The sequence below is a fragment of the Vanessa atalanta genome, chromosome 16 (assembly GCF_905147765.1).
Source record: "Vanessa atalanta chromosome 16, ilVanAtal1.2, whole genome shotgun sequence".
In the NCBI taxonomy this organism is placed as follows: Eukaryota; Metazoa; Arthropoda; class Insecta; order Lepidoptera; family Nymphalidae; genus Vanessa; species Vanessa atalanta.
Genome location: NC_061886.1, coordinates 1,093,172 through 1,107,726, shown reverse-complemented (window position 1 = coordinate 1,107,726; position 14,555 = coordinate 1,093,172). Strand labels below are relative to the sequence as shown.

General features: G+C 31.8%; 3 protein-coding genes across 3 annotated transcripts; 2 read left to right on the top strand and 1 right to left on the bottom strand.

The window, feature by feature from the left end:
• Positions 1 to 1,206: 1,206 nt before the first annotated feature.
• Positions 1,207 to 4,004, bottom strand: LOC125070095. The gene is made up of 4 exons (XM_047679795.1): positions 3,863 to 4,004; positions 3,337 to 3,451; positions 2,527 to 2,648; positions 1,207 to 1,910 (listed from the first exon to the last, which is right to left on the bottom strand). Exons 1-4 carry the CDS (start codon positions 4,002 to 4,004, stop codon positions 1,207 to 1,209), a joined length of 1,083 nt encoding a protein of 360 aa, XP_047535751.1.
• Positions 4,005 to 8,187: 4,183 nt separating this feature from the next.
• LOC125070094 (odorant receptor 2a-like) lies at positions 8,188 to 10,249 on the top strand. Its single transcript, XM_047679793.1, has 4 exons — positions 8,188 to 8,281; positions 8,619 to 8,814; positions 9,160 to 9,377; positions 9,549 to 10,249. Exons 1-4 carry the CDS (start codon positions 8,215 to 8,217, stop codon positions 10,247 to 10,249), a joined length of 1,182 nt encoding a protein of 393 aa, XP_047535749.1. The 5' UTR covers positions 8,188 to 8,214.
• A 1,639-nt stretch (positions 10,250 to 11,888) lies between these two features.
• LOC125069855 (F-box/LRR-repeat protein 15) lies at positions 11,889 to 13,748 on the top strand. The gene is made up of 3 exons (XM_047679452.1): positions 11,889 to 12,180; positions 12,533 to 12,999; positions 13,124 to 13,748. Exons 1-3 carry the CDS (start codon positions 11,977 to 11,979, stop codon positions 13,275 to 13,277), a joined length of 825 nt encoding a protein of 274 aa, XP_047535408.1. The 5' UTR covers positions 11,889 to 11,976; the 3' UTR covers positions 13,278 to 13,748.
• The last annotated feature ends 807 nt before the right edge of the window (positions 13,749 to 14,555 follow it).

The following is a 14,555-nucleotide window of genomic DNA, read 5'->3' as shown; positions in this document are numbered from 1 at the left end:
ACTGGGTTACATACATTGATGTTATTATTGTATTACTGTCACCAAGCCACCGCTACATTCTTTATTACTATAAAAATAAAATTATCAAATATTACCAACCTATATAGGAAAGAAAAATTATTTATTGTATTTAATCTTTAAAGCCCATGTTATAAACTGTTCTAGTAGTATTTTTCTTGTCGTATTCTATATCGTATATAGGCTAAATTATCCTGTAGTCGAATGCCATGAAACAATATACTGATTTAGTAAATAAAATACACCAACTGGCTGTTTACACATTAATAACAAATCGGAATTCCTAACTGAAAATGCTTTAGAAATGAAACTACTCGCCAAGCCTATAAGAATACAGCTTTACATGTATAAAGTGAGGCCAAGAAACCAGGATTGCGTCTAGAATTTCTAACGCTTCTCCAATGTATACATTTTACGTATAGAGAAATAAATTTACCAAATTCTAAATCTACTGCCAAACAACAGTACTCAGTATTGTTGTGTTGCAGTTGTGAGCCAGTGTAACTACAGGCACAAGGGACGTAACATCTTAGTTCCTAAGGTTGGTGGCGAATTGGTGATGTAAGGAATGGTTAATATTTCTTACAACGCCATTGTCTATGGGCGGTGGTGACCACTTACCTTCAGGTGGCCCATTTGCTCGTCCGCCAACCAAAAAATATTACCTAAAAGACAAGGAAAATCGATTTTATTTTTATAAATGAGGAAGAGAAATGGACCATGGATGGTACCTTGAGAAACCCCATATTTTTTCTGAATTCTAAGAGGAGGTTTTTCTATTTATAATGAAAAAAATAAATAGTACAACTTTCCCATTGCCACAGCAACGTGACCTAATGAGTATTTTATGTTGCATGATGTCATTGCGTCGCTTAATCTTAGTCATAAAGAAAATGTCGTTTTTTGTTTATTAATAATGAAACGGTTTTATTAAATCTATTTTTAGAACAGAAAAACAATTTAATACTTCAATTTCCATATACAATACATATCACTTTACAAATTAAAACTTAATAATATTTTTATCATCAAATAATACACTAGTGTTATATTACTTATTGTGCAAGTTGCACTACATGACAGCACTTAAACAGATCCAGTCATCAAAAGAGGATACACGTCATATATCAAAATCATCCTCGTACAATTGACATACAACACATTTAGCTGTTTTCATTTATACAGTAATTATTTCACCATCGATTTCAGTGTCGTATATGTAGAATACGTTGACCTTAGAATATTCATCATGCAAGTAAAATTCAATTTGACGACACCACCAGCTGATAACATCAGAGTTTTCTGTGACATAATCAACATCAAATATACAGTTCTTCGATTGCTTGTGTTAAAGTTTTCCCATTTGCAAGAGTATACGGATTTCTCGAAATGGTCACACGCGTCTATTATCCGCTGTCCAGCAAGACAGACCATTAATATGTGAACTGCTGTATATGGTAATTGAAGATACGTATTTTCTAGACCACCGAGTAGTTCGGTTATTATAGAAATAGTATTTATAGTATATTCAATAGCTAAAGTAGATCGAATGTCGTGATCAAATTCACGCATAAGATTAATATTTGCAATGTGAAACTTTATGATATCTCTCAGACGGATTCTTATGAATTCATTAATTATTTTGTTTCGTATGTATACAGCGTGTACTTTATCAGTTATCCTATGTTTCATGTTATTGTAGAAGTATTGACTATCATCCCATACGTTTAATAGCTCTTCGCTGAGTGCATGCAATTGTGCCTCGTTGTAACCAACGATAACAATGACGTATACCGCTACACTGACCATTGTGTACACTGCAAAACCAACGCTTAAAGTCGTGATGAAAGTTGCTATTTCGTAATTGGGTGTCTCCAACATGGGTTCTAGACCTGTGAAAACATACGCAATATTAATAAATGTTAACTGTCTTAACTGGTTGTTAGGGCTTTTTGTAAGCCTATCAGGTTCGATATCACCCAATCAGTGCATATTCTAGCACTAATCAGAAGTAATTATTATTGTTATGTTCAGATTTAAAGGGGGAGTGTGCCACACTGGCAGAGCTGGAGCTGGAGACATACAAATCTGGGATTAAAACACATGGGATTAAGGCACAAGGGACATGAACTCTGAGTTCCCAGGTTTGGTTATTCATTGACGATGTAAGGGATAATTAGTATTTCTTACAATGACTGTATTTTTAGATGTTGAAAAAGAGTAACTATTGATTTTCTTGCTGGTTCTTCTCGGTAGAATCTACCTTCCGAACCGGTGGTAGCTTTACTTTAAATAGTTTGTTAAATGACGATTCAAAAGTGCTTGTAAAAGCCTACTTGAATAAAGTATAGATATTTTGATTTGATTTGATTTGACAACCAAGTGGAGCACATGTCGAAAATAATAATAATCAGGAAGTTTACTTCAAAACTTTATCTTTATATATAAAATTTGAGATGTAAAATATAATACATATTACAAATACAATAATAATTACCAATTTCTTACCATAAATTACGATGATATCAACTGTAAATAGTCTTCCAGGGACCACAAATGGTATAATGATGTACACGGCGCCATCAGAGATTAGAAATACCCAAATAACTGTAGCTCGTCTCTTAACAACTCTGAGATACTTACGCAGATTTTTATAAAATCTTGTGTCGGATATTACTTGAGAGTCGCATTTTAAAAATCTGTCGACAGTATTCCTCACATCTTCCCTGTTTACATTAAATAAATCAGAAATCAAATTTATTTTTTTAGTAGTTAGTAAAGTATTGATATTACTAAAGCTTATCCTCAGTTAAATAAATACATTCGTTTGACAAACAAGGGGAAAAAAAAGTAATAAAATGTTTAGTTAATACCTATTTACATATAGATGCTTCGATTTGTAGACGATAAAACTCAGTCGTATAATATCAATACGAATTTGTAAAGTATCTAAAATTAAGGTAAGTTTAACTTGAATATTTTTCGTATTATATCCATGATATGTTTACTTGTAATTAGTCATTACATTTAAGTATGTTATAGGTATATACACGATTTTCCTCTATGGTTTCGTTTATGTGTTTCATAATAAACCGACTAAATTAATATACTCAATTTGACCCGTTATTTAAAAACACATAATATGATAAAAGTAGTATAAACAAATGATCTCTGCATTTATTCGATTAAACTTTGTACTGTGTTTTACTTTATATTGTTAATGATATATGAAATACTTACGAATGCAATTTTATGTAAAGAAATTTTGTGATGCATGTAATACTGCAGGTGCAAAAAGCAAGGGCTGCAGATGCTGACTTTACATTCGATAAACCATAGCGGAAGAAAACCAGCCAGAGCATAGAGAATATATAACCATAGAAGAAGCTCAGTCCCGCGATGGCAGTCATAACGTGGAAAATCAAGGGAATGCCTGAAAATAAACAAAAAAGACAAAATTTACAGTACAGTAACGTGAGCGTCGAGTTCTGGTGGTTACAACCACCTATGTCGCTCAAGGAGAGCTCCACTGAGCTATGAGTGGAGACATGGATGCATCACATCGACAGCAACCCGTAGCCACTACGATCTGTACTGAAGACAGTTGTTTTAGTGCGTAAGAATCCCAGACAACGCGCCTCCCCTTCCTGACGGGCCCATCTTTGTGAAGTTCTGTACTGTGCGAAAAAATTGTTAAATTCTATATCGTTGCCGCATTGGAGCAGTGTTGTGAACTCAGTAAAGGTCTCCTGTACTGTTGACGAGATGGTCTAGCAGTGAAATATATACAGGTTGTTAATTTTTTACAATAACTGTACGAGTACGATTCGATTAATTTACTTACGTTTATCAGATTTTTTGTAAAGATCAATAGTCAGAATCCGCAACAGAAGAGAAACATTTTCAATCGTGGTGGGAAAGTCATCATATTCCAGGCCAAATTTCTTGATCTTCGCCCACAAATTTAGCCAAATATTCGATTTCATGATTTAATTTTAAATATTATAGTTAATATTAGTAATTAATTTAATTTCTTCTTCCCAATCAAGAATCAAGAATCTTCCTAATTATGTTACTTTTAGTAAGTGATATATTATTGATATATTCCAACATAAAAACTTATGCTTCATAGCTAGTACAGCGCCAAATTGCATATTTAAAGCAATGTTTAAAACTGTATAATGTTTCCATTCCAAAATATTACATAATTACATCGGCATAAATTGAAAACACGTAATGCATATTACGACATACTATATATTATTTTCTAAATAAAATTGCATATTCCGTGCTAATTATATGGTATTTATATGCATTTACGTGGCTTATATATAGCCATTTTTTTATTATATTTATAATATGTCAATATACACAAAATTGAAATATTATATATTAACTGCGACCCAACAACCCGATTTATTTCGTTCTTTATAATATATAGTGTCTTGAACTAACGCTATACTTCAAGGATTCCATCGTGAATGTAGTTTCACAGAAAACACTAAATCGTTTACCGACAAAACAAACTTATTTAGTTTCCTCGATCGATTCTGCATGTCCCTTTACTATTAAAACATACGTTATCTTTTATAAAATCTATTGGATCTTTTGTTTGTATTAAAAGTAACTATTTTAGATTTATTTATTATGTTGTAATTAACATGCTGTAAATTTTACATGTCCAGATGTAACTAAAAGTTTTAACTAATGAAAATAGGTACATTTATTTTACTTTTTGTAAAAAGTCAAAGTCAAAAATCTTTATTTAACATAAGAGTCTTAGTACACATACTTGACTGTCAAAAATCTATCACCGGTTCGAAAATAAGCACCTCGGACCGGAAATTAAACTTAATGACACTCAACTACATTCTCCGTTCAACACTCTTTTATGAAAAATAAAAATGGATTAAAATATATCAACGAGAATGCTAAATAATAAGAAAATAATCAGAATATATAGAGTAGTATCACAAGGGCCCGTCCCCGTTCCCAGGAAACCAATGTCAGTCCATCAGGTCCCTTATCATCATTACGGCTAATTCCACAAGTCTCAGTAGGAGTGGAAACGTCGATGGTGGCAAGAGCCCTTTTTATTGTATCATTAAAAGAACCGTGGTGAACAAGTCTACATAAACTCCTTGGACAAAAAGACCATGTAAAACGAAAAAGTCTACCTTCCTTCCATACGAGCATCTGTACTCAAAGCACAGCAGTGTCAGACACCAATTGATATACCGAAACATTAATTGTCTAAAAGTGTCCCGACATTTTTAGAGGGTAATGTGCAACACTGGTTGCACCATTAGTGCAATTGAACAACCATTTCTGTAGCGCCACCTTAACATTTGGTTTTTGGAATGATTTGAGTTTGAAATTTGTGAACAAATGCCTGAAATGCTATTTAATATATAATAAATAATAATAATAATATAATGAGGCACTCATGAGATCTTTAACATGTTTTGATGTGATACCATCAATGCCAGTAACAGACCCGCTAGAGAATGACAAAATGCCGGCATGAGTGTCCTCATCTTTAACCTGTAAAAAATAATTGTGGATAGGCAGAACTTGAAGTATAGATGCTGGATTTGCCAATGCAAGATTTTCGTGTAAGGATTCCAGTGTTTTATCACTTAACGATGCAACGGTATCGCAAAAAATAATAATGCGAGCAGTATTCTTAAAATCTCCATTCACTAATTTATTTTAAACGTTTTTTTTATACAACACTTTGAGGCGTTGATAAATATTTTGGAATTGAAATTCAGGTATCTAATAAACTACTTTGTTTTTATTCGATCGATAGTTACCATAAGTGACCAAAAGTGTAGACCAATTTCCAAAACAGGTTTTTTTATTTATACTCCATATTCTCTGATCATGTAATTTAATTTGGAGTTCGATGAAATTATAATAAATTCAAACTAAAATTAATTTTACCGGACAATCTCGTTCATTCTAATTTCAGATGATAAAAGTTCTTGATTTTACAGAGAAAGTTTACATCTTAAAATGACTGTTTGCATAAATAAAAGAAATACTATGCAAATTTAATTGTTGTTGAGATAAGTTTTTGTTTTACGAAGATTCGTGTGTAATTCTTTTCGATAATATTTAATTTTTTAAGTCTATTGGTAATGTTTTATTCAAATCTAATATTCCATTTGTATAAAATTCTTATATATTCTTTACTCTGGATTTTAAAATATAAATTAAAACTTTGTAACAAGGTTATATACAAGTCTGGGTATAAGCTAACTACTCATCACATATTTTATCTCCTAAAGCAATAATACCCATTTCGGTAAGACAGATGGTTAAGACGGTGTAACTACAGTTACGTTAGACATAAAATCTTGTTTTCCAAATAAGGCACTGACATGTAAGGAATGGTTTATATTTTTCACAGTCAACAGGGCGTTGGTGGAAAATGCCCTTCATTTTTTCTATTTATAAATAATTATCGTACGCTACTTAATTAACACTCAAAATTCATCGTTCATTGTATATACATCAAAAAACGGTATTTTCATTTCAGTCGGATACTCAGGCCAGTATCATAAGAAATCTTAAAATTGGCTCGTTGATACTGATTCGACTGTCGCTTTATCAGAAAATAATTTATTTTTAACGATTGTAAATGACATCAGTCCATAAAGCGTATTAGTTCTATAATTGTTTACATTCTTTAAAACCTACTTGGTAGAGGGAATCGTCACTTGCTTGGCCATATTAAATAAATATAAACGACGTCAAGATATCTTCTTAGGTTTCAGACGAGTTAAAACAACATAATCATATACGTAAAATATATAAACATTATGGTCAGTTTATCTGTTTGAAATAAATGACTTCTAAATCGCTTGACAATGTATTTATGACGGCGAAGAGCTGAGATGGCCGAGTCTTTAAACGCGTGCATCTTAACTGATGATTACTAAGCAACCCCAGGTAGCACCACTGAATTGCCATGTGCTTAATTTGTGCTTACATTTCATCTCGTGCGAAGCGATTAAGGAAAACCTGCATGTGGCTAATTTCAATTATTTTTTCACAAGTTTCCATCGACGCGTATTGGAGCAGTTTGGTGAATTACTCTTGCTCCAAAGCTTCTCCTTAAAGTTCAGTGGCTGTTACTATACCGTTATTATAGAAGTTGACGTACTTCTGTTGCGCCGTCTTTAGTTCAGGTAAGGGTAGGGGGATCCCAAAGGCCACCAAAAAACAATTTTGAATATTTATACCATTTTGAAAAGGAATCGAAAAAAAATACAGTCCTCGGCCCCATATCCTATGCTTGCCCCGGAATTGTCTATGATCCTGTATACACACAGCTAGGAGCATGTTTATTGGGTCTACACGAAGGCGAAGGCGTCAAATCTCGAATAACCCAATTACCCCTCCCTCCTCGGCCCGACTGAATGTTACATTTTGTAAAAAAAGAAGCTGATATAAATACAACCATTTGTAGATATCGCGCTAAAACTTACGAATGGATTCGAATGATATTGGCTATTATTAGCTTGTTAATAGATAATGCTAATAGCTTTTATTTATAATACGACATAAATAATTTTTAATTTACTTTGCCTAGTAGTTGTTAACGGCTAGTTGTAATATATAGGATAAGATATGACACTTTTGTTTGTTTCAAAGTGTTTAATATTAAATACTTTCTATTTCCAAAATGACACAACCCAAAAAATACTGATAAAAAACTATGTTTAAAAATACCCCCCCCCCCCCATAAATAAAAATAAATATATATATTGCTTCAAAAACGCATTATTAATAACATAATACTATAAAATTAAAAAACTAATAAATAACCAACCTTTTTTTCTATTTAAATATTTACTAGCTTGGAATATTAAAAATGCGCATTTAATAACACCGATTAAGTACATAATTTTAACGTCGATCTACTCATAATGAATTCTTAATTCGAGAAAATTTACTTCACAAGAATTTGCTATCTAGTAGAATGCCACTATCTACGTTCTGATATTGAAAGTTACTTGTATTTATTTTACTTTTAAATAACGATATTGTTTTAGAAACACACCTTTATAATAACATAATTTAATTTGAAATATTATTAGTATTGACCAATTTGGAATCATGGCATCCGTCCACGGAAAATTGGGAGATTTCGAAAAGTACAGTTTAAAACACACCGACTATCCTACTATGATAAACAACTTAGCGAGAATATTAAGATATTCATCAATTAAAATAGACAGCAGAGATCATGAACGTAAGTTATTTAATAGTCAAGTTATAAATCACGAGTAACATAACAAATTTGTATTATCATATACATAAGTATGTATAGATAATTGGGCTGTAGCCCACAGCAGCAGTAATATATTTTTTTTAAAAGATTAATTTAAAATTAGAAAATCTATTTTCTATTTTTAAATGAAATTAACTTGCCTTATAATACTAATAAATAAATAATTGCTTCATAGTATTAATAGCATTCAAGTTTTTTTTTCCATCCGTTAAGCAAAAGTCTAACGTATTAATTTCAAAAATTTACTGTGGATAGATTTTTCTGAATTTTGACTTAATACAAAAAACTATTTTTACAGCCATTTCTTGGATGACTGAAGTCCTGAACGTCATAGGGGCAGCATGCTACTTCTACGTGTACATATTTTCTGCTGTCTGGTTTGTGTTTGTAAGGTTTCCTCAAACAGGAGATTACATTGCTGCTTCAGTTGAGTTCTCGCTCGCAGTTTGCAGCGGGACGTCCATCTTAAAATTTATTTATTTGAAATTAGACAGGTAAGTTTGAAGGTTGATTCAATTCTTAATTTCCAACTCATAAATGTTCGAATCGAATGAGCCTGGGTTATTAGAAAGTATCTTAGAAAAAATTAAGGACTAACTTGGCGATTTTTTGTCAGTTTCAGTTAATACAATGCGAATCTATATTAATTGTGACCATTTACCATTAAATGGACCATTTGTTTGTCTTCTTAACTGTTATAAATAAATTGCTACATTGGCATTATGTTCAGCTTAGACTGAAAAGATTTAATCAGATCAGAGTTTCGTCTCGCAAGTTGCTTCTACTCCTGGAAAAATTATACTTTCAAAGAGTGTATAATATTAAGATATTATTTGTAGCAAGGCAGTCACGAATTTAATTGATGAATATCTAAAATGCGATGCCCGCGTTGACCCCAGTTCTCGTTTTGCTGAAAATCTCAAAAAGAAACTAAGAATTGTCAAGAAAAGAGCCATACTGACATGGAGCGCTCTAGCGCTTAACGGAGTCGTTTACATCACGACTCCTTTTTTAAAGCCAGGGCGTCATCTGACTGAAGACTTATACGTTACTTATGGTAAAAACATGTGAAATCGCATTTTTTTTAAAATCCCGATTAATATTATGCACAAAAGCCTAATTTATTGTTGTTTAGTTTACCTTAATGCACCAGAACTATTGCTTTCTGTCCTAAAGTACTTAGTACAATACTGCAAAAAACTCTACTTTAAATATGATTTATTTTTAGGATTGGAACCAATGTTTGAATCACCTAATTTCGAAATAGCAACAATTCTAATGACGCTCGCTGTTATATTTGGTGTTTTGACGCTTGCAAACTACAGACTTCTGATTTGTGTGACTATTGGCTACATTGAAGCCCAAATGCTAGCTTTGAGTGAGGATTTAATTAAACTATGGGACGACAGTGAAAAATTCTACGAAGAATTCAGTGAGAAAGAGATAGATATTATCAAAACTGTTTCACCATATGACATAAAAAATGTATACATTAAACATCGTCTGAGAGAGATTATCAAATTCCATATAGTTGGCATAACTCTTCAACACATTGTCGAGGCTAAATTTCGTTTTATATATGTGATAGAATTTCTCTTCGTAATGATCGGTATCGTAACTGAACTGCTCGGTGGCTTGGAGAACACTTACTTTGAACTGCCGTACAGCTTGAACCAAGTATTTATGGATTGTTTGATAGGGCAGAGACTGATAGATGCAGGTATTGTATTCGAAAATGCAGTATATAGCTGTCAATGGGAAAATTACAATGCTTCTAATCAGAGGTCTGTTCTTTTGATCCTCCAAAATTCGCAGAAGACTTTGATGCTATCAGCCGGAGGTCTGTCGGCGCTGAGTTTCGTATGTTTGATGTCCGTTATCAGATGCACTTATTCAGCGTACACCGCACTACATTCTACTGTGAACTAAAGTAGTTTTATAAAGTGTTTGACAACGTGTTAGTATTCCATATTCATTATATTATTTTCAATTAGTTACTAAACTTCTAGTTATATAGTTTGTTCTTTAATTGTAGTTTGTTGTTGTAACTAAATATGATAAAATACAAATAAAACGTAATTAAAAACTGTATGTGTCTTCTTTTGTAAATCATTTGTAAAGTTGAAGGCATATAATTAAGGTAAAAATCAAAGTTACTTACAAATTAAATATTTAATTAGTGAATTTAAAGTAACTCCTGTGAGTTACTTTTTTACAAATTAATTTTTAAAATTAGTTACTCGAATATGTTAAAAATAAGGTAAGAGACACACGAGCTATTTAATAACTACATGGCTTTTGGGACACATAAAATGAGTAATGTCGTTTCGGTCGATTTACCTTAACCGGCTTAATAAGGCCGGCATCGTACCTGCAACCCCCCTGGTGTTGCAGATGTCAATGGGCGGTGGTAATCACTTTCCATCAGGTGAGCCTCCTGCTCGTTTGCCCCTTATAACATAAAAAAAACATTTTCAATTTCTAAATAGCCCAAATACTCTATATACGTAGTTTTTTTTTGTATCATGTTTGAAGTAGTGCTGTTGGCCCTACTGGCCTTTACACCGAACGTTGGGGCGAGTGTTAAAACTCTGCCTTAAGGTAAACCCTTTTGGGCTCGAGAGTGACGTTCGTCCTGAGGGTATCTTCTATGAGATCCCACCTCGGCTCAGAACGTAGTCGGTGGGGAGATATATACGTGGGTGTAGGTGTAATTTTTATATATTAATATGAGCCTGTTTTTCTTCCACTCACCGACAATAAACCTTCTTTCCTGCAATTCCTGATGCTCGCCGTATAATTCATGCATGAAATTTAAGAGATGGATTGCTCTAATATCTTCAAGCCGTCATAAATAAAAGAAATATTTAAAAAACACTGAGTAACTTGCAGAGCTGTTAGATGAACAGTTAAAAAATTCACGCAGTTATAAGTTGTCTGAACAAGATTTTTGGCTATCAAGTGATTGGGTAAATAAAAAATTTAATTGCCCCTCAGACAGACATAGCTTATCTATACTAATATTATAAATACGAAAGTAAGTCTTGGCTGTCACCTCTTCACGCTTAGTGTTAAGCCTATGTCCTATTAAATCGATTCATAGGACATAGACTTAACACTTTTTTCAATCAAAATGGAGGGTGACGGTGTGTGTGGTAAAATTTTAAGAATTTTGTGAGGTTACAGCAGCAGGTTCAGGTATATACTATTTTTATACTGAATTTAATGTTAATTTACAATGTAGCAGTATTTATTTTATTTACTTCGTTATGTAATATCGTCAAAAAGTTTCTGATACCCTTACAACGCTACTAAATATTAATTGGTGTTTAAATTGAACGCTGAAATTCGTGCTCTACGGCTATAATGTTTGAGGATCTCTGACATAGATTAATATGCTGAAATTATTCGCAATCAGTAAAAAATCCTAAAATTTATATATATTTTATTCGTATTAAATCAAAGTTACAATTAATAATTGTATTTTTTACAGATTATTTTTCAACTGTTTTCTTGGTTTATAAAATAAGATTTTGTATAATGTCAGGTCTGGCACTTCTGGCAGCCCTGCATCTGCAATATTGTTTACTACTAATGTCAGAGAAGAAATAAACATATTTATATTTCTATTTTACTTTAAATTTACAATTACAAACATGAACATAAAGAGAAACAAGCATTTTTTCGATTTGTATTGGGAAGATATACTAGTGTCAAGGATCATGCCCTTCTTAACAATTAGGGAGTGCTTTAATTTTCGCTGCGTATCTAGAACTTGCCTCCAAATAACTGATATGTATTTTGCGAAGTTAAAATCTTTAAAATTGATGAATAAAGGATTTTCGCCGCATACATTTGAAGTGAGTTTTTTTGAAAGTTAACTTGGTATTGTGCAAGCCCATTTGGGTCCAGATACTATTCGCTCATCTGATATTCTTCTGTGAAACAGTAATACTTAGGATTGTTTTGTTCCCGGTTTGAATGGTGAGTGAGCCAGTGTCAACAGGCACGTGGGACATAACATCTTAATTCTCAGGGTTGGAAGCGCATTGGCGATGTAAGGAATGGTTAATATTTCTTAAAGCATCATTGTCTATGGGTGGTGACCACTTACCATCAGATAGCCTATTTGCCCATCCCCTTACCTATACCATATAAAAAAGAGTTCGTAAATGTTATTTTGTAATGACTATTTTCCTATAATTGTTGTAGGTATTCGCATTGACATGCAGAAGGCTAGAACTTTTAAATTTGAGCCGATGTGTATCCATTACTGATACAGACCTGATTCCTATGCTCCGACGCAATCCAGAACTTATCAACTTGAATTTGAGCCAATGTAAAAACTTGACTGCGAAATGTCTTCAACCAGCTATATTGTATTGCAATAATTTGAGAGTTTTAAAGCTATCCAAATGTTCCTGGCTAACAACTGGTGCTATGGAAGCACTTGCCCTTCATCAAAACCAATTAGAGGATGTAGATTTGGCTTTCTGTGTCTCAATTTCAGAGAGCTGTATACTTGTGTTCATTAAAAAATTTAGACAATTGAAAACTTTGAATTTGGAAGGCAATGTACAGGTTACCGATAAATGCCTCTACACAATGTCCAAGTATAGTAAATCCTTGAAGCTTCTTAATTTAGGAGGTTGCTGTGAAATTTCCGACAAGGGTATCATGTAAGTTTGGATATCTAAAATATTAACATTAGTAAAGAACTTTTTATAAATTAATAGATTCAATATTTTGTTTTTATGGCATCAACAATGCAAAAATATTATTTATATTAAATATTTTTTTCAGAGCCCTTGCCTTACACTGCCACAAACTAGAGGGTCTGCTTATAAGAGGATGTACAAAAGTAACGGAGAATAGTCTCCGTCTAATGAGAAATAGAGTACACTTAGACAGGAGGCCTGCAGAAATTCCCCCCGTACCTTTAAATGTGCAGATTTGACGGTTGTGTGGATTTTTTATGTGTATATAAGTTTAATTTATATTTTCTGTAAGTTAAATGTTTTATAAATAATTCTTAAACAAATATATTCTTGGAGTAAAACCACATGATAAAAGCTTGTTCTATAATAATTATAAAGAATTTTATTTTAATCAGTGATTGTGCCTAATCTTTTCCGACATCTATGAGCCCAACAAACTGAACAACTTTTAGTGATGTGAAGCTAAGAAGAAATTTCAGATTTATACTAAATTTGTGATTATTATATTTTATTAATAAAACTTCTTACTATAAATTAAAAATCAGTACAACATCCTCTTATACCCCTCTGATCTGATTGCAAATAAATGAGTAACAATTTGTAATTACAGTAAATGGAAAATAAGCTTCACATTTTTTTTATTGGCTAACAATGTTCTAATCACTTTTTTTCTTTTGTTAAATATATCGTCGTCTAAAGTTGGAAAACTCAAAATAAAGATATTAATTAGTGCAATCATTGTCTGTTTGTATTTAAAAAAAAAAAAAAATTCTATACTTTTCTTTTGTTTGTAAATATTTATTGACAAAATATATGACTGTTAACTATAAATATTAAATCTTAAAAATAGAGACTTATTTACCTGTGCAATAAACAATAAACAAATTAAAAATATAAGAATAAATAAGGTCATATTCTAGTCAAACACTTTTATAAGTAATATATAATTACTTAATATTGCTGAGTACCCAATTTAGATACAACTATATGTGAATGTTCATTATTGTCTAAATTAAGTATTGAGATTGCATTTTGTGGCTTTTCTATTGAATAGTTTAAATTTTACATTGAAAAATGTATTTTATAATTTAATAAATGAATTTTCTTCTTTTTTTCTGGTGTTCCTTTTATTAAAAACGAATTAATCAGATTATGTTAACATGACATTGTCTGTAGGATGGTATTAATATGGTATATGGATAATAATTGGTATAGTTCCTCAGCTTTACCTCGTTAATCCACTCGTTTAGTTTCTTAGTACCCAATAATTAAATATAGAACGAAAGGTTTTATACCTATAAATAAAAAACTACAAATTATTCAAGAAATATTCGCATTTGACATTAAGTAATTAAAAATTTAAGCTGAAAATGTTATGTATTTGCTATAATTCTGTATAGGATTTCTGTGATCTAATATTTATTTAAAATGCAATGTAATTATATTTCCAATTTTATTTAATTTGTAAGAACCTACTGTTTATAATATAATACTTAATTCAAATTAGTATAAACGCC

What these genes read in the sequence shown, in the direction of transcription:
- LOC125070095 (XM_047679795.1), bottom strand. Translation starts at nt 4,004, where the DNA reads ATGAAATCGAATATTTGGCTAAATTTGTGGGCGAAGATCAAGAAATTT. An exon ending in TTACAAAAAATCTGATAAAC is followed by an intron (nt 3,452 to 3,862) that starts GTAAGTAAATTA and finishes GTTTATTTTCAG; the next exon opens with GCATTCCCTTGATTTTCCAC. An exon ending in TGATATCATCGTAATTTATG is followed by an intron (nt 1,911 to 2,526) that starts GTAAGAAATTGG and finishes ATGTTTTCACAG; the next exon opens with GTCTAGAACCCATGTTGGAG.
- LOC125070094 (XM_047679793.1), top strand. Translation starts at nt 8,215, where the DNA reads ATGATAAACAACTTAGCGAGAATATTAAGATATTCATCAATTAAAATA. An exon ending in AGACAGCAGAGATCATGAAC is followed by an intron (nt 8,282 to 8,618) that starts GTAAGTTATTTA and finishes CTATTTTTACAG; the next exon opens with CCATTTCTTGGATGACTGAA. An exon ending in ATTTATTTGAAATTAGACAG is followed by an intron (nt 8,815 to 9,159) that starts GTAAGTTTGAAG and finishes TATTATTTGTAG; the next exon opens with CAAGGCAGTCACGAATTTAA.
- LOC125069855 (XM_047679452.1), top strand. Translation starts at nt 11,977, where the DNA reads ATGAACATAAAGAGAAACAAGCATTTTTTCGATTTGTATTGGGAAGAT. An exon ending in TTTCGCCGCATACATTTGAA is followed by an intron (nt 12,181 to 12,532) that starts GTGAGTTTTTTT and finishes TAATTGTTGTAG; the next exon opens with GTATTCGCATTGACATGCAG. An exon ending in ATTTCCGACAAGGGTATCAT is followed by an intron (nt 13,000 to 13,123) that starts GTAAGTTTGGAT and finishes TATTTTTTTCAG; the next exon opens with AGCCCTTGCCTTACACTGCC.